Raw genomic sequence first — 19902 nt, 5'->3', positions numbered from 1 at the left:
ATGATACTGTATTCACTAACAAGTCAAACTGGGTCCAAGAGTCACATGATACTGTATTCACTAACAAGTTAAACTGGGTCCAAGTCACATGATACTGTATTCACTAACAAGTCAAACTGGGTCTAAGTCACATGATACTGTATTCACTAACAAGTCAAACTGGGTCCAAGTCACATGATACTGTATTCACTAACAAGTCAAACTGGGTCCAAGATTCAAATACTATATTCCTCACTAACAAGGGATATGCATGTTCTGTGCTGCCTCTGTGGCCAATACTTAAGACGATCCCTCTCTCTCTCTCATGTAATATACGATCTGTATCCTGATTAGAGGGTGTGTGATAAAGATATGTAAATGCCTTTCATTCGTTGGTGCTGAAGTGGTTGAAATAAACAGGAAACTTCAACCAATTAGACTGATCAACTCCTTTATGTAGCCTTCACTTAAATCATGACAACTGTTCCTTGTGCTGAGAGAAGAACTGTCTTCAATACATTATGAAAGCTTGGTTGCCTCTCTCTCTCTCATTGGTTCACTGAGAAGAACTGTCTTCAATACATTATGAAAGCTTGGTTGCCTCTCTCTCTCATTGGTTCACTGAGAAGAACTGTCTTCAATACATTATGAAAGCTTGGTTGCCTCTCTCTCTCTCGTTGGTTCACTGAGAGAAGAACTGTCTTCAATACATTATGAAAGCTTGGTTGCCTCTCTCTCGTTCACTGACATATTGACAGTAGCTACATATTCCCAACTCAGTTTAATTATAATTCCAGAGCTACATATGAGTGCCCTCCTCTGGATGTCTTGAGCCAAAAGGACAACCCGTTTCCTTCCTCTCAGGCAACTGAGTTAGGAAGGACGTCTGTATCTTTGTAGTGACTGAGCACATTTTCACTCCTTAACATATTTAGGCTTGCCAGAACAATGGGGTTGAATCCTTCTTGACTCAAGACATTTCAGCTTTTCATTTGTAATTAATTTGTAGAAATGTCAAAAAACATAATTCTTCTTTGACATTATGGAGTATTGTGTGTAGGCCAAAGACACAAACTCTAAATGTAATCCATTTTAAATTCAGGCTGTAACAACAAAATGTGGGAAAAATCAAGGGGAGTGAATACTTCCTGAAGGCTCTGTAAGTCTGGTCACTATTCTATTAGCTAATTACTCTGTCACATGATACACTAGATTGACCTCAATGACACAAACACACTTTGTAGTTAATTACTCGTTTGCTTTTGGCTTTTGAATTTTAACATTCTAATTACTTGTTGTTTTCATTATGCACAAGCTAATATATCAGAGGTCGCAAAATAACAAAAACAACAGCCGACCGGTATGTTTGTTGGTGGTTGATTTTACATTGACTAGACACAGGAACTGTATGTCTTCCAAACTGCTGGTAAACTAATACAGTGATGTGGTCTATACACGTGTTTTGCTAGGAGCTGCAAAATGTATTAGATGGGCAACATTTACAAAATCTACATTCGCTCTAATCTAAAATCATTCTAATTTCAGTTGGTGCAACCCACCCAGTGTGGGTTAACGATAGCCACGACTTCAACTCCACTAGACCACTGTATCCCACCTCTCACCCTGTGAGCCACCTGCACCAGCTCAGAGCTTCTTTCCTTTCAGCCTTTCCGATGGGGGTTTATTTTGTATTGACTAAAAACAGTCAACTGCTGATACACAAATACAGTGATATGGTCTATACATGCATTTTGGATTTTGAGTGAAGAGGTGTCGGACAGCGGTAAACATTACAACTCCAACTTCTCTGAAGTACTGTATCTCCACATCTCTCTGAGCCACCTTCATCCCTGAGCACATCCTCTCAAACATGGAAAACACATTTCCCTCTTCCAGTCAAAGTGCAACGCCCCCCCACCCCACAACACACTCACATTTCAGTCCATTCCTTACCTCATTAGATTTCAACACCTTCCTCTCCATGGTAACCCGGCCTGACAATGTTCTTGGTGAATCTCTATACACTCCTCCTGTCCTCTAAACATCTCCCTCTCAGAGGCTACCTCCCAAATGGAATCATATTCCCTACATATAACTCAACTCTGGACCTCCAAGCCAGTTCCACTGAGTTTTTTCATTGTTCCTCTCTTCCCCTGTTCCCCGCCTTCCCTGTGGCTCAGTTGGTAGAGCATGGTGTTTCCCATGCCAGCATGGTGTGTGCAACGCCAGGGTTGTGGGTTCGATTCCCATGGGGGGCCAGTACAAAAAATAAAAGTGTAAAATGAAATGTATGCATTCACTACTGTAAGTCGCTCTGGATAAGAGCGTCTGCTAAAATGACTAAAAAAAAAAAAAAAAAAAAATCAGTGACTGATTTGGACCTGGGACACCAGGTGGGTGATTCCCCTCTAATCAGGGACTGATTTGGACCTGGGACACCAGGTGGGTGATTCCCCTCTAATCAGGGACTGATTTGGACCTGGGACACCAGGTGGGTGATTCCCCTCTAATCAGGGACTGATTTGGACCTGGGACACCAGGTGGGTGATTCCCCTCTAATCAGGGACTGATTTAGACCTGGGACACCAGGTGGGTGCAATTCATTATCAGGTAGAACAGAAAACCCCACAGGCTCTGGACCTCGTAGGGTAAGAGTTGAATACCCCTGCCCTATATAGTGCACTACTTTTGATAGGGCTCTCTGTCTAATGTAGTGCACTACATAAGGAATAGGGTGTCATTTGGGAAACATACACTATCTAAGACAGGCCCGCTCTGCCTCCAGCATTAGGCAGGATGAATAAATGCATGTGATCCAGCTCGCTGGAATAGGAATGATGCATATTCCCGTTTGTGTCTGCATGCCTGACTTCACCGTAGTAACTGTTGAGGAGGCTAGGAGGCCATGTAATCCATCAGTAAATGCTTGTCCTTGATATGAATTCATCCTGGTTGAATAATGAATGATACCGAAGAAGGTCTTGTGTACCACTGTTGGGCGTGAGGATAACTGGCCTCTACACCTCCATCTCTTTGTCTGTGTCCAAAATGCCAACCCAGTCCTTATTTAGTGCAATACTTTTGACCAAGGCCCATGGTAGAAAGTAGTGCACTAAATAGGGAATAGGGTGCCATTTGGGACGTAACCCTTTTGTGAGATATTAAACATTGATCATATATTCTAATGTGTTTATTATATATTACATGCTTCCTTCTTTATCTCGAGTCTTCTTTCCTCTGATGAACTGGTAGGTCTCTACGTATGTGAAAAATATAGCATCTTGCTGTACTGCTAGAGATAGTCTTCGTGTGTGTGTGTCAGTGTACATGGTGTGTGTAGCTGGCAGTCTTACCTTGAGGTGCGTCGGCATCGCAGGTCTTGGTAGTCCAAGTGGTATTATTCCCTGGTGGCATCGGGCTCTGATCAAACACACACACACAAAAAGAGGCATGTTTCTCTTCTCCATAGCAAACAAAGTATCCAGTACTGTTTGTTTGCTATAATATGACGGATGTGCACTTAAACTAACTAAGCGTACACAGTTTTCCATTCAACTCAACTGCAATCCAGAAAATAAAACTTGTATGGTCATCATCGTGTTCCACCAAGGTGTGTAGCTAAGGCAGCTAATGCGGCTATTGAGGCTAATGCGGCCAATGAGGCTAAGGCAGCTAATGTAGCTAATGTGGCTAATGTGGCTAATGAGGCTAATGTAGCTAATGAGGCTAAGGCAGCTAATGCACTAATGTAGCAAATGTAGCTAATGAGGCTAAGGCAGCTAATGCACTAATATAGCTAATGAGGCTAAGGCAGCTAATGTAGCTAATGCACTAACGCAGCTAATGTAGCTAATACAATAACTGTTCGTTATCATATTTTGTTGTGCTGCTATTTACATTTAAAAGCACATGTTTATCCTTCAACCAATCATGAAACAAAGCCAAGTTTATGTCCATGACAATTGGCCAATACTCCAGACAATACAACCTTCAACAGCAGGACATAACCATTATGAAGGAGAAACAAAGAACTGGAGCAATAGAGAGATTCAAATAAAAAGGAATGGCAGCCGTTTACCAGACCGAAATACATTTCACTGTCAGTACTATACATTATATCCTTCAATATAGAAGGATTTAACCAAACATCACTCCTTCAGGAGGATTCAGGAGAATGTAACCCTCACTCCTTCAGAAGGATTCAGGAGGATGGAACCCTCACTCCTTTAGGAGGATTCAGGAGGATGGAACCCTCACTCCTTCAGGAGGATTCAGGAGAATGGAACCCTCACTCCTTCAGGAGGATTCACGAGGATGGAACCCTCACTCCTTCAGGAGGATTCACGAGGATGGAACCCTCACTCCTTCAGGAGGATTCAGGAGGATAGAACCCTCACTCACTCAGGAGGATTCAGGAGAATGTAACCCTCACTCCTTTAGGAGGATTCAGGAGGATGGAACCCTCACTCCTTCAGGAGGATTCAGGAGAATGTAACCCTGACTCCTTCAGGAGGATGGAACCCTCACTCCTTCAGGAGGATTCAGGAGGATGGAACCCTCACTCCTTCAGGAGGATTCAGGAGGATGGAACCCTCAATCCTTTAGGAGGATTCAGGAGGATGGAACCCTCACTCCTTCAGGAGGATGAAACCCCCACTCCTTCAGGAGGATGGAACCCCCACTCCTTCAGGAGGATGGAACCCTCACTCCTGCAGGAGGATGGAACCCTCACTCCTTCAGGAGGATTCAGGAGAATGTAACCCTCACTCCTTCAGGAGGATACAGGAGAATGTAACCCTCACTCCTTCAGGAGGATTCAGGAGGATGGAACCCTCACTCCTTCAGGAGGATGGAACCCTCACTCCTTCAGGAGGATTCAGGAGGATGGAACCCTCACTCCTTCAGGAGGATTCAGGAGGATGGAACCCTCACTCCTTCAGGAGGATTCAGGAGGATGGAATCCTCACTCCTTCAGGAGGGTGGAACCCTCACTCCTTCAGGAGGATTCAGGAGGATGGAACCCTCACTCCTTCAGGAGGATTCAGGAGAATGGAACCCTCACTCCTTCAGGAGGATGGAACCCTCACTCCTTCAGGAGGATGGAACCCTCACTCCTTCAGGAGGATGGAACCCTCACTCCTTCAGGAGGATGGAATCCTCACTCCTTCAGGAGGATGGAATCCTCACTCCTTCAGGAGGATGGAACCCTCACTCCTTCAGGAGGATTCAGGAGGATGGAACCCTCACTCCTTCAGGAGGATTCAGGAGGATGGAATCCTCACTCCTTCAGGAGGATTCAGGAGGATGGAACCCTCACTCCTTCAGGAGGATTCAGGAGGATGGAACCCTCACTCCTTCAGAGTTTTTTGGATTTAATCCACCCAAATTGACAGTGAAACCTAAATGGAAGAATGTTAGAGCAAGGCTCAAGTTATAAATCCCCTGGTTCCCTGCTCCAATGGATCAGAAGGAGACGATGGTATTAAGGACAGAGAGAGATGATGAATGAGGCTGGGTATAGGGGTGAACAGTATTGGTGTGTGTGTGATGTGGATTTACGCTCATTAAAAATTCTTTCCTTAGAGTTCCAACATTATTAATGACTTTCTTTTTTACACAAGATATGACCCCTCCCCCCCACACCCCCCCACCTCCCCCCAGACACTCCCACCCCCCCACACACACCCCCACCTCCTCCCCAGACACTCTCAACCCCACCCCTCCCCCACACACACACCCTCCCCACACACCCCCAACCCCTCCCCAGACACCCCAACCCCTCCCCAGATCCCCCAAACACACCCCCACCCCTTCCGAGGTCCCCTCATACACCCCCACCCCCTCCGAGGTCCCCTCATACACCCCACACCCCCTCAGAGGTCCCCTCATACACCTCACACCCCCTCAGAGGTCCCCTCATACTCAAACATATTGCTCCTACCCATCTTTCAGATTTGGTCCTGCCGTACATACCTACACGTACGCTACGGTCACAAGACGCAGGCCTCCTTACTGTCCCTAGAATTTCTAAGCAAACAGCTGGAGGCAGGGCTTTCTCCTATAGAGCTCCATTTTTATGGAATGGTTTGCCTACCCATGTGAGAGACGCAGACTTGGTCTCAACCTTTAAGTCTTTATTGAAGACTCATCTCTTCAGGAGGTCCTATGATTGAGTGTAGTCTGGCCCAGGAGTGTGAAGGTGAACGGAAAGGCTGGAGCAACGAACCGCCCTTGCTGTCTCTGCCTTGCCGGTTCCCCTCTCTCCACTGGGATTCTCTGCCTCTAACCCTATTACAGGGGCTGAGTCACTGGCTTACTGGTGCTCTTCCATGCCGTCCCTAGCAGGGGTGCGTCACTTGAGTGGGTTGAGTCACGGACGTGATCTTCCTGTCCGGGTTGGCGCCCCCCCTTGGGTTGTGCCGTGGCGGAGATCTTTGTGGACTATACTCGGCCTTGTCTCAGGATGGTACGTTGGTGGTTGAAGATAACCCTCTAGTGGTGTGGGGGCTGTGCTTTGGCAAAGTGGGTGGGGTTATATCCTGCCTGTTTGGCCCTGTCTGGGTGTATCGTCGTACGGGGCCACAGAGTCTCCCGACCCCTCCTGTCTCAGCCTCCAGTATTTATGCTGCAGTAGTTTATGTTTCGGTGGGCTAGGGTCAGTCTATTATATCTGGAGTATTTCTCCTGTCTTATCCGGTGTCCTGTGTGAATTTAAATATGCTCTCTCTAATTCTCTCTCTTTTTCTCTCTTTCTTTCTCTCTCACGGAGGACCTGAGCCCTAGGACCATGCCTCAGGACTCCCTGGCCTGATGACTCCTTGCTGTCCCCAGTCCACCTGGTAGTGCTGCTGCTCCAGATTCAACAGTTCTGCCTGCGGCAATGGAACCCTGACCTGTTCACCGGACGTGCTACCTGATCCAGACCTGCTGTTTTCAACTCTCTAGAGACAGCAGGAGCGGTAGAGATACTCAATGATTCACTATGAAAAGCCAACTGACATTTACTCCTGAGGTGCTGACCAGTTGCACCCTTGACAACCACTGTGATTATTATTATTTGACCCTGCTGATAATCTATGAAAATTTGAACATCTTGGCCATGTTCTGTTATAATCTCCACCCGGCACAGCCAGAAGAGGACTGGCCACCACTCATAGCCTGGTTCCTCTCTAGGTTTCTTCCTAGGTTCTGGCCTTTCTAGGGAGTTTTTCCTAGCCACCGTGCTTCTACACCTGCATTGCTTGCTGTTTGGGGTTTTAGGCTGGGTTTCTGTACAGCACTTTGTGACATCAGCTGATGTAAATACATTTGATTGATTGATTGACCCCCCAGACACACCCCCACCCCAGTCCCCCCCCCCCCACACCCCCTCCCCATATCCCCAAACACACACCACCCCCTCCGCAGTCCCCCCCCCACCAGACCCCTCAGACACCCCCCCCCCCACACACCCCCACCCCAGACACACCCAGGCCTCCCCCACACAGCAGCTCACCTGCAGCAGGTAGTTCTGGCTCCCGTACATGACGTACTGCGGGGCCAGGCTGTAGATCATGAAGCTTGTGTGAAGGACAATCAGCAGTAGAATCATGCAGAGGAAGAGGAGGGCCTGGGGACGGGTTCTCTTGGGTCTGATCTTGTACAGCTGTCAGACAACACATTACAGTTAGATTAGTATGTCTGCTGTCAGACAACACAGTTCAGTTAGATTAGTATGTCTGCTGTCAGACAACACAGTTCAGTTAGATTAGTATGTCTGCTGTCAGACAACACAGTTCAGTTAGATTAGTATGTCTGCTGTCAGACAACACAGTTCAGTTAGATTAGTATGTCTGCTGTCAGACAACACAGTTCAGTTAGATTAGTATGTCTGCTGTCAGACAACACAGTTCAGTTAGATTAGTATGTCTGCTGTCAGACAACACAGTTCAGTTAGATTAGTATGTCTGCTGTCAGACAACACAGTTCAGTTAGATTAGTATGTCTGCTGTCAGACAACACATTACAGTTAGATTAGTATGTCTGCTGTCAGACAACACATTACAGTTAGATTAGTATGTCTGCTGTCAGACAACACAGTTCAGTTAGATTAGTATGTCTGCTGTCAGACAACACAGTTCAGTTAGATTAGTATGTCTGCTGTCAGACAACACAGTTCAGTTAGATTAGTATGTCTGCTGTCAGACAACACATTACATTTAGATTAGTATGTCTGCTGTCAGACAACACAGTTCAGTTAGATTAGTATGTCTGCTGTCAGACAACACAGTTCAGTTAGATTAGTATGTCTGCTGTCAGACAACACATTACAGTTAGATTAGTATGTCTGCTGTCAGACAACACAGTTCAGTTAGATTAGTATGTCTGCTGTCAGACAACACATTACAGTTAGATTAGTATGTCTGCTGTCAGACAACACAGTTCAGTTAGATTAGTATGTCTGCTGTCAGACAACACAGTTCAGTTAGATTAGTATGTCTGCTGTCAGACAACACAGTTCAGTTAGATTAGTATGTCTGCTGTCAGACAACACAGTTCAGTTAGATTAGTATGTCTGCTGTCAGACAACACATTACAGTTAGATTAGTATGTCTGCTGTCAGACAACACATTACAGTTAGATTAGTATGTCTGCTGTCAGACAACACAGTTCAGTTAGATTAGTATGTCTGCTGTCAGACAACACAGTTCAGTTAGATTAGTATGTCTGCTGTCAGACAACACATTACAGTTAGATTAGTATGTCTGCTGTCAGACAACACAGTTCAGTTCATGATTACGTCTGCCGTCAGTTAGGTGATTACGTCTGCCGTCAGTTAGGTGATTACGTCTGCCGTCAGTTAGGTGATTACGTCTGCCGTCAGTTAGGTGATTACGTCTGCCGTCAGTTAGGTGATTACGTCTGCCGTCAGTTAGGTGATTACGTCTGCCGTCAGTTAGGTGATTACGTCTGCTGTCAGTTAGGTGATTATGTAGCTGTCAGTTAGGTGATTACGTCTGCTGTCAGTTAGGTGATTATGTAGCTGTCAGGTAGATTAGTATGTCTTCCAGCTAGTTAAAAACAATAGAGAATGTCTCCTAGGAAGTGATAGAGACAGGAAACATGCAGTTATAGATAGTATATCTGCTATCAGGTAGATTAGTATGTCTTCCAGCTAGTTAAAAACAATAGAGAATGTCTCCTAGGAAGTGATAGAGACAGGAAACATGCAGTTATAGATAGTATATCTGCTGTCAGGTAGATTAGTATGTCTTCCAGCTAGTTAAAAACAATAGAGAATGTCTCCTAGGAAGTGATAGAGACAGGAAACATGCAGTAATAGATAGTATGTCTGAAAGATAATCATTGAGAAACAGTGAAAGCAGGTTCATCTACCACACATAGATGTAGCAATGAGATGAGACATAATGATACACATCTTCTTTTATGTGATTACTCTATGAACGGGCGAGTGTGTGTGTGTGCGCCTAGGTGTGTGTGTGTGTGGGGAGCTGTCCAGACCCGTATCCAGAAGAACCAGATGCCCATGTTCCTGATGCCGGCCATGGAGGTGAACACAAAGTACATGGTGATGACTGTGATCAGGACATAATCCAACGGGAACACCTGGGAAATATCAGGTCAAAGGTTAGAGACACAGAGAGAGAGACACAGAGAGAGAGAGAGAGAGAGAGAGAGAGAGAGAAAGACAGAGACAGAAAGAGAGACACAGAGAGAGAGAGACAGAGAGAGAGAGAGATAGACACAGAGAGAGAGAGTGAGACAGAGAGAGACAGAGAGAGAGACAGCGAGACAGAGAGAGAAACAGAGAGAGTGTGATAGCTCCCAACTCATTCCTCTTCAACAGGGCATCATCCCAATATCCACACACACACAGAGCTGTGTTGAGATGGGGCAATTAGCAGCAGTAGTCTGCTATACTGTAACACTCTGTCCTAGCAGTAGTCTGCTATACTGTAACACTCTGTCCTGGTAGTAGTCTGCTATACTGTAACACTCTGTCCTGGTAGTAGTCTGCTATACTGTAACACTCTGTCCTGGTAGTAGTCTGCTATACTGTAACACTCTGTCCTGGTAGTAGTCTGCTATACTGTAACACTCTGTCCTGGTAGTAGTCTGCTATACTGTAACACTCTGTCCTGGTAGTAGTCTGCTATACTGTAACACTCTGTCCTGGTAGTAGTCTGCTATACTGTAACACTCTGTCCTGGTAGTAGTCTGCTATACTGTAACACTCTGTCCTAGCAGTAGTCTGCTGTAATACAGTAGGGGGAGTGCTGCCCGGCGTGAGGTAATACAGTAAGGGGAGTGCTGCTCAGCATGAGGTAATACAGTAGGGGGAGTGCTGCTCAGCATGAGGTAATACAGTAAGGGGAGTGCTGCTCAGCGTGAGGTAATACAGTAGGGGGAGTGCTGCTCAGCGTGAGGTAATACAGTAGGGGGAGTGCTGCTCAGCATGAGGTAATACAGTAAGGGGAGTGCTGCTCAGCATGAGGTAATACAGTAGGGGGAGTGCTGCTCAGCATGAGGTAATACAGTAGGGGGAGTGCTGCTCAGCATGAGGTAATACAGTAGGGGGAGTGCTGCTCAGCATGAGGTAATACAGTAAGGGGAGTGCTGCTCAGCATGAGGTAATACAGTAGGGGGAGTGCTGCTCAGCATGAGGTAATACAGTAAGGGGAGTGCTGCTCAGCGTGAGGTAATACAGTAAGGGGAGTGCTGCTCAGCGTGAGGTAATACAGTAGGGGGAGTGCTGCTCAGCATGAGGTAATACAGTAGGGGGAGTGCTGCTCAGCATGAGGTAATACAGTAAGGGGAGTGCTGCTCAGCGTGAGGTAATACAGTAGGGGGAGTGCTGCTCAGCGTGAGGTAATACAGTAGGGGGAGTGCTGCTCAGCATGAGGTAATACAGTAAGGGGAGTGCTGCTCAGCATGAGGTAATACAGTAGGGGGAGTGCTGCTCAGCATGAGGTAATACAGTAAGGGGAGTGCAGCTCAACGTGAGGTAATACAGTATGGGGAGTGCTGCTCAGCGTGAGGTAATACAGTAGGGGGAGTGCTGCTCAGCATGAGGTAATACAGTAGGGGGAGTGCTGCTCAGCATGAGGTAATACAGTAGGGGGAGTGCTGCTCAGCATGAGGTAATACAGTAAGGGGAGTGCTGCACAGCATGAGGTAATACAGTAGGGAGAGTGCTGCTCAGCGTGAGGTAATACAGTAAGGGGAGTGCTGCTCAGCGTGAGGTAATACAGTAGGGGGAGTGCTGCTCAGCGTGAGGTAATACAGTAGGGGGAGTGCTGCTCAGCATGAGGTAATACAGTAGGGGGAGTGCTGCTCAGCATGAGGTAATACAGTAAGGGGAGTGCTGCTCAGCATGAGGTAATACAGTAGGGGGAGTGCTGCTCAGCATGAGGTAATACAGTAGGGGGAGTGCTGCTCAGCATGAGGTAATACAGTAAGGGGAGTGCTGCTCAAATTGAATGTTTCATGTGTTCTCCACACTCTCGCCCTCACAGGAACGTACTCAAGAGAACGTCCTCAGCGAATGCACTCGGAGCATGGTAGTATAGAGCATGGTAGTATAGAGCATGGTAGTATAGAGCATGGTAGTATGCATATTGAGAAACACTGTAGGTGTGTGTGTGTGTGTGTGTGTGTGTGTGTGTGTGTGTGTGTGTGTGTGTGTGTGTGTGTGTGTGTGTGTGTGTGTGTGTTTAGGTGTGTGTTCGCTTCAGTGGGTCGTTCAAAAAATAATAATACATTTAAAAGTTTTGTGGGTGGAAAACTCTTTGAAAGTCATGCTGACTGAAAATGACTGTCCAATAAGTTGCTTGGCTGCACGTCACTGTGGAGGAAATGTTAATGCCTGGCACTTTGGCAGCTTTACACTCATAACTCCTACTGGGCTTGACATGCATTTTAAATAGTAGGATACACTGTGACCTTTACAATTCTTATCATCAGATCCTCCTACAAGCCAAACAGGGGCTGGATGATCTCATATAGCAGCCTAAGTTCTATATATGTCAACAACTCTCTCTCCCTCTATCTCTCAAAAGTAGTGCACTATGTAGGGATTAGGAGCCCAGGGTTTTGGTCATTCACATCACAGAGAAGACATTATGAATCCGCCAGTAATGTGGTGGTGATTATTCTCCTTCACCATGGGTCCCGGGGGAATAATATATTTTAATTAAAATATCCTACTCTAATTGCAAAAATCAATGGCCAGGACTTCTCTCTGGTAATGTCCCAAATGGCACCCTATTCCATATATAGCGCACTACTTTTAACCAGGGCCCATAGGGATCTTGTCAAAAGTAGTGCACTATATAGGGAATGGAGTGGTATTTGGGACCTATGCACTCACTAATACGTGATCTAATTAGCTGATTTGAGAACGATGACGTAGGGTGGCTATGGAACGATTATTTTCCAAGACACTGGAACACTTACCATTCCACTACTAACATCAAGTTAAAGTAAAATACATTGAACTACTCATTTAAATCTCTACCGAGCCACTTACCATTCCACACTTCTGATAAAGTAAGATCTAAAAGTAATGGAAAATGACTGGAAAATGGCTTGTACTTAATAATGTATTATTATGGTAAAAGATACTGCTTGACCCCTTGTGACCTTTACTGTTTTCGTAATATAATCCATTGTTCTAACGACATGGAGCATTATCCAGCTGAGGCCAACGACATGGAGCATTATCCCACTGAGGCCAACGGCATGGAACATTATCCCACTGAGGCCAACGGCATGGAACATTATCCCACTGAGGCCAACGACATGGAACATTATCCCACTGAGGCCAACGGCATGGAACATTATCCCACTGAGGCCAACGACATGGAACATTATCCCACTGAGGCCAACGGCATGGAACATTATCCCACTGAGGCCAACGACATGGAACATTATCCCACTGAGGCCAACGGCATGGAACATTATCCCACTGAGGCCAACGGCATGGAAATTATCCCACTGAGGCCAACGGCATGGAACATTATCCATCAGAGGCCAACGGCATGGAACATTATCCCACTGAGGCCAACGACATGGAACATTATCCCACTGAGGTCAACGGCATGGAACATTATCCCACTGAGGCCAACGACATGGAACATTATCCCACTGAGGTCAACGGCATGGAACATTATCCCACTGAAGCCAACGGCATGGAGCATTATCCCACTGAAGCCAACGACATGGAACATTATCCCACTTTAAGGAAAGAGGGGCTTCAGTATACTCACAGGCTGCGCGCGCACACACACGGCATACGCATATACACACGCAAACACTTAAACGTTTTGTCATTTAGCAGACGTTCTTATTCAGAGCGACTTACAGTAAGTGCATTCATCTACACACACACACAAACAGAACTCACAGGCTGTAGAGTCAGCAGGAGTTCATTCAGAGGGTTGGTCAGGTTGGTGCCAAACACCATGAAGCCAGAAGTGATGCCAGCAGAGTGAAGAGCTTTGTCCAAACTGCAGAACAGAACAGACTAGTTTAGTTCTCTTCCAAGGAAATGATTGTTCACAGGCGCGTAATTTCACAGACACAAACCATTTCACATTAGTTAACAGCAAGTTACTATAACAGACACAAACCATTTAACATTAACAGCATGTTACTATAACAGACACAAACCATTTAACATTAACAGCATGTTACTATAACAGACACAAACCATTTAACATTAACAGCATGTTACTATAACAGACACAAACCATTTAACATTAACAGCACGTTACTATAACAGACACAAACCATTTAACATTAACAGCATGTTACTATAACAGACACAAACCATTTAACATTAACAGCATGTTACTATAACAGACACAAACCATTTAACATTAACAGCACGTTACTATAACAGACACAAACCATTTAACATTAACAGCATGTTACTATAACAGACACAAACCATTTAACATTAACAGCACGTTACTATAACAGACACAAACCATTTAACATTAACAGCACGTTACTATAACAGACACAAACCATTTAACATTAACAGCACGTTACTATAACAGACACAAACCATTTAACATTAACAGCATGTTACTATAACAGACACAAACCATTTAACATTAACAGCATGTTACTATAACAGACACAAACCATTTAACATTAACAGCACGTTACTATAACAGACACAAACCATTTAACATTAACAGCATGTTACTATAACAGACACAAACCATTTAACATTAACAGCACGTTACTATAACAGACACAAACCATTTAACATTAACAGCACGTTACTATAACAGACACAAACCATTTAACATTAACAGCATGTTACTATAACAGACACAAACCATTTAACATTAACAGCATGTTACTATAACAGACACAAACCATTTAACATTAACAGCATGTTACTATAACAGACACAAACCATTTAACATTAACAGCATGTTACTATAACAGACACAAACCATTTAACATTAACAGCATGTTACTATAACAGACACAAACCATTTAACATTAACAGCACGTTACTATAACAGACACAAACCATTTAACATTAACAGCACGTTACTATAACAGACACAAACCATTTAACATTAACAGCATGTTACTATAACAGACACAAACCATTTAACATTAACAGCACGTTACTATAACAGACACAAACCATTTAACATTAACAGCACGTTACTATAACAGACACAAACCATTTAACATTAACAGCACGTTACTATAAAAGACACAAACCATTACACATTAGTTTAACCATGCATCATAAATCCATGTGAACTGTTATCAGATATGAGATATGACAGCACACTGAAACTTCTCTGGCTGCACTAACTACAATCACACTGTCAAGACCCTGCAACCTCTCTGGCTGCACTAACTACAATCACACATTCAGGACCCTGCAACTTCTCTGGCTGCACTAACTACAATCACACATTCAGGACCCTGCAACTTCTCTGGCTGCACTAACTACAATCACACAGTCAAGACCCTGCAACTTCTCTGGCTGCACTAACTACAATCACACTGTCAAGACCCTGCAACTACAATTACTAGAGTTGACGTCTGTTTGAATCATGAGTCTTACTAACAACACTGTCTGTGTGACTCATGAGTCTTAGTAACAACACCGTCTGTGTGACTCATGAGTCTTAGTAACAACACCGTCTGTGTGACTCATGAGTCTTAGTAACAACACCGTCTGTGTGACTCATGAGTCTTAGTAACAACACCGTCTGTGTGACTCATGAGTCTTAGTAACAACACCGTCTGTGTGACTCATGAGTCTTAGTAACAACACCGTCTGTGTGACTCATGAGTCTTAGTAACAACACCGTCTGTGTGACTCATGAGTCTTAGTAACAACACCGTCTGTGTGACTCATGAGTCTTAGTAACAACACTGTCTGTGTGACTCATGAGTCTTAGTAACAACACCGTCTGTGTGACTCATGAGTCTTAGTAACAACACCGTCTGTGTGACTCATGAGTCTTAGTAACAACACTGTCTGTGTGACTCATGAGTCTTAGTAACAACACTGTCTGTGTGACGTGGGCCTGTACTATCTATACTAACTATTACTATTGTACCCAGAGACAGTAATACTTACGTGTTGTAGTAAATAAGAGTGACTCTGCGTTACATTTTTATGGCAGGTTAGGTGTACATGTGTCTACTTACTTTGAAATGAACAGAGCAACAACAAACAGCAGAGCGAACAGGATGAAGAAAATTCCCAACAGAATCTGAAGGAGAGACAGAGAGAGAAAGAGGGAGAGAGGAGGGAGGGAGAGAAAGAGAGGAGGGAGGGAGAGAAAGGGAGGAGGGAGGGAGAGAGAGAGGAGGGAGGGAGAGAGGAGGAAGAGGGAGAGAAAGAGAGGAGGGAGAGAGAGAGGAGGGAGAGAAAGAAAGAAGAGAGAGAAAGAGACAGAAAGAAAGAGAAAAGGTGAGAGAAAGAGAGAAGATAAAAGAGAGATGTTATGTTGTTGAAGGTATCAGTCACAAGGGAAGTGTTAGATATTAATATCCTCCATGCTGTAGACTACATGCAGAGGGGACTGAAACGTGTTACAATGGAAACTCATGGGCCTTCAGACTTTAACCTAAGGGTCATGTCATTTGTCAAAGCATGGCCATATGGACTGGCCGGGCACAGACTGCCACTGCTGCCAAAGGTGACGGGGAGGCGAAACAGAGGCCCAGACCAGTGTGTGTGTGTGTGTGTGTGTGTCTGTCTGCTCGCCAGCCTTCCAGTGGCGCTTCTGGCCTCAGGTCAGCTAAAAATGTCACTTACCAACTTTGGCCACAAGGGAAAATATACAGTCAAACACATATGCCAGATACACACACACACACACACACACACACACACACACACACACACACACAAACTTTCCGGGAAATTTTCCATGGGAAGTTAAGCCTGGGAATTTTGCTTAAATTCATCAAAAAAAGTTTGCTTATAACAGTGAACCTTTTTTATGGATACACAAGGCAATTCTAGGTCATGTGGCATATTTTGGTTAAACAATCCCCAATTCAATGGAATTGCAACCTTCTGCATTCTTCCATCACATGTGCAGTGCACTCTTCCATCACATGTACAGCTGATTCTCAAGATCTTGCACACTAATGAGATGCTATTGAGTCCACACTACTACACTGTCTGAGCCAAGGACTACATGCTTTCTGGTAAATTTTGATTATAATACAGGGTGGGGTGAATATATTTTATTTTACATACATTATTTTTTGTTAACTAGTAAATAGTAGCCTACAGCAAAGTGTGTTTAAATCATTTCTAACTTGTTAACAATTTATGCAAGTTAGTTTTTTCTACCATGTGGGTTTTAGCTTGCTTGAGCTTGCTAACTGAGGAGTATTAATTCACCTGTTTCCATACATGTTTCATTTTAAAAATGTATCTTATCTTACAAAGGAGTTGTTTAATCTAACTGCTTAACTATTTATCTGTACATGGAATTGTATTTTTATTTATTTTTTATACTTTTTTTCTAATCTTTACAGGAAAATGCCATGGGCACTATATGATGTGTGGAGACATTTCACTGCAGCTAATGTAGAAGGAAAAGCTGTGTACATTTGCAAATACTGTGCCAAATCATATGTGAAGAATGCAACAAAGATACAGAATCATCTGGCCAAGTGCATAAAGTTCACTCAGCGCTCACAACAAGCAACCTCTGACAAAAGTCCTTCTATTCGAGGTGAAAATGATGAATCAGACACCTTATCGATAGCAACAGCTCATGGTCCTCCTGGAATCAGAAGTTTTGATGACTCAATGGAGGAACGTAGTCAGAGAAATGCTGATGAATGTCTTTCTCGAGCTGTGTATGCAACTGGTTCACCTCTGATGCTCACAGGCAATGTGTATTGGAAGAGATTTCTCAACGTTCTTCACCCAGCATACACCCCTCCAACCAGACATGCTTTATCTACTCATTTGCTGGATGCAGAGTTCAACAGAGTTCAAGTGAAGGTCAAGAATATCATAGAGAAAGCAGACTGTATTGCAATCATCTCTGATGGGTGGTCGATTGTTCGTGGGCAAGGAATAATTAACTATATCATCTCCACCCCTCAACCAGTATTCTACAAGAGCATAGACACAAGGGACAACAGACACACCGGTCTCTACATTGCAGATGAGCTGAAGGCAGTCATCAATGACCTTGACCACAGAAGGTATTTGCACTGGTGACAGACAATGCTGTGAACATGAAGGCTGCTTGATCTAAAGTGGAGGAGTCCTACCCTGACATCACACTGTGATGCTCATGCATTGAATCTGCTCCTCAAGGACATCATGGCACTGAAAACAATAGATACACTCTGCAAGAGAGCCAAGGAAAATGTTAGGTATGGGAAGGGTCATCAAGTTATAGCAACAATCTACCTCACCAAGCAAAGTCAGAAGAATAAGAGCACCACATTCTGTTCTGAAATACATCAAAAAGCGTGAAGACTTCTGCCTGAAGCCCATACACGCCACAGTGTACATGTTGGACCCCAAGTATGCTGGCAAGAGCATCCTGTCTGGTGCAGAGATCAACAAGGCCTATGGTGTCATCACTACCATGTCTCGCCACCTTGGCCTGGTTAAAGGCAAGGTTCTTGGCAGTCTGGCGAAGTACACTTCCAATCAAGGGCTTTAGGATGGAGATGCAATATGGCAGTCGTGCTAACATATCTCATCAGCCACCTGGTGGAAGGGACTTTGTGGATCTGAGGCTCTTTCCCCTGTTGTCGCCATCATCCTCCAGATCCCACCAACATCAGCCGCCTCAGAGTGCAACTGGTCCTTGTTTGGAAGCACACAACAAAGCACGCAACAGGCTGACCAATACAATGGTTGAAAAATTGGTGTCCATCCGAGCAAATTTGAGGCTTTTTGAGCCTGACAACAAGCATCCAAGTTACCACCTCGGAATATTCCCAAAAAATGTGCAACCCTACCCACATGGCACCCTAATCCACAACATGTAGTATCTCTGTAATAACCACGGCTGTGTCCCACATGGCACCCTAATCCCTATATAGTCCACCTGTTTTCACTAGGTCCCAGAGGGAATAGGGGGCCATTTAGGGTGCAGCCCCATCCCTTAGTGCACCAATCTCTCCTTCAGCACTACACTCCTGGTCTGTAGAAAGGATTCACCTGTCTGTCTGTCTGTCTGTGTCTGTCTGTGTGTCTGTGTGTCTGTGTGTCTGTCTGTCTGTCTGTCTGTCTGTCTGTCTGTCTGTCTGTCTGTCTGTCTGTCTGTCTGTCTGTCTGTCTGTCTGTCTGTCTGTCTGTCTGTGTGTGTGTGTGTCTGTCTGTCTGTGTGTGTCTGTGTCTGTCCGTCTGTGTGTCTGTCTGTATGTGTGTGTCCGTCTGCGTGTGTGTCCGTCTGCGTGTGTCCCCGTCTGCGTGTGTCCCCGTCTGCGTGTGTCCCCGTCTGCGTGTGTCCCCGTCTGCGTGTGTGTCCGTCTGCGTGTGTGTCCGTCTGTGTGTGTGTCCGTCTGTGTGTGTCCGTCTGTGTGCACGTTCAGCCTGCCCTTCGTTTTTCTCTATATATTTTGATTGGCAGGGTATTGAAGAGAGATGGCCCTCGCCTATCATTTTTTAATAGAGAGAGAGGTGCCTCCATCCCCTCTGTGATAATGACCAGACAGTATGTGTAGAGATGGCTTGGTCAGAGGGTTCATCTGTCTGGATCAGTCATATAGTCTTTCGTCTGGCTGGATTGCCAGATGGGTGGGGATCGCCATTATGGGACAAGTCAAATAGTTCCATTGTGCCAAACAAGCTCAATCAACCACAGATATAGTATTTTCAATGATTTGAAATAGTATTTGAAGCCAGGTCTGCTCTGCACTGGGATCAGGGCTTTATCTGTATCAGACAGGAGATGGTACCGGGAGGCTACTGTATGTTGGCAATGTCGTTATACTGTACTGTCTGTGTGTGTGTGTGTGTGTGTGTGTGTGTGTGTGTGTGGCAGGGTTGTGCTACAGTACAGTGTGTTTTCATTAGGAGTATCTCAGGTGCCGTGTATTAATTTCTTCAAACCGTCTCTAAACCCCACCACAAGGCCTTTGGCCTGGCACAGAGGAGCAGACTAAACCCCACCACAAGGCCTTTGGCCCAGCACAGAGGAGCAGACTAAACCCCACCACAAGGTCTTTGGCCCAGCACAGAGGAGCAGACTAAACCCCACCACAAGGTCTTTGGCCCGGCACAGAGGAGCAGACTAAACCCCACCACAAGGCCTTTGGCCCGGCACAGAGGAGCAGACTAAACCCCACCACAAGGCATTTGGTCCGGCACAGAGGAGCAGACTAAACCCCACCACAAGGCCTTTGGCCCGGCACAGAGGAGCAGACTAAACCCCACCACAAGGC

The 19902-nt window shown here is 45.1% G+C and overlaps 1 protein-coding gene across 5 annotated transcripts in view; it reads right to left on the bottom strand.

Moving 5' to 3' along the window:
* LOC106593427 (lysosomal cobalamin transport escort protein LMBD1) overlaps nt 1–19902 on the bottom strand; it is a 202154-nt gene that overhangs the window by 48580 nt on the left and 133672 nt on the right. For 4 of the 5 annotated variants that reach the window (XM_045687124.1, XM_045687126.1, XM_045687125.1 and 1 more), the window contains 5 exons: nt 15676–15740; nt 13385–13487; nt 9481–9585; nt 7475–7624; nt 3333–3399 (listed from right to left, as the gene is read on the bottom strand). In XM_045687124.1, the coding sequence (XP_045543080.1) occupies nt 3333–3399; nt 7475–7624; nt 9481–9585; nt 13385–13487; nt 15676–15740 (490 nt within the window). The remainder of the gene's footprint in view (nt 1–3332; nt 3400–7474; nt 7625–9480; nt 9586–13384; nt 13488–15675; nt 15741–19902) is intronic. The other variant, XM_045687128.1, reaches the window with a different exon arrangement.

This window comes from Salmo salar, chromosome ssa01, assembly GCF_905237065.1.
Source record: "Salmo salar chromosome ssa01, Ssal_v3.1, whole genome shotgun sequence".
NCBI lineage: Eukaryota > Metazoa > Chordata > Actinopteri > Salmoniformes > Salmonidae > Salmo > Salmo salar.
The sequence above is the reverse complement of the archived record's forward strand: the minus strand, read 5'-3'. Positions and strand labels throughout refer to the sequence as shown.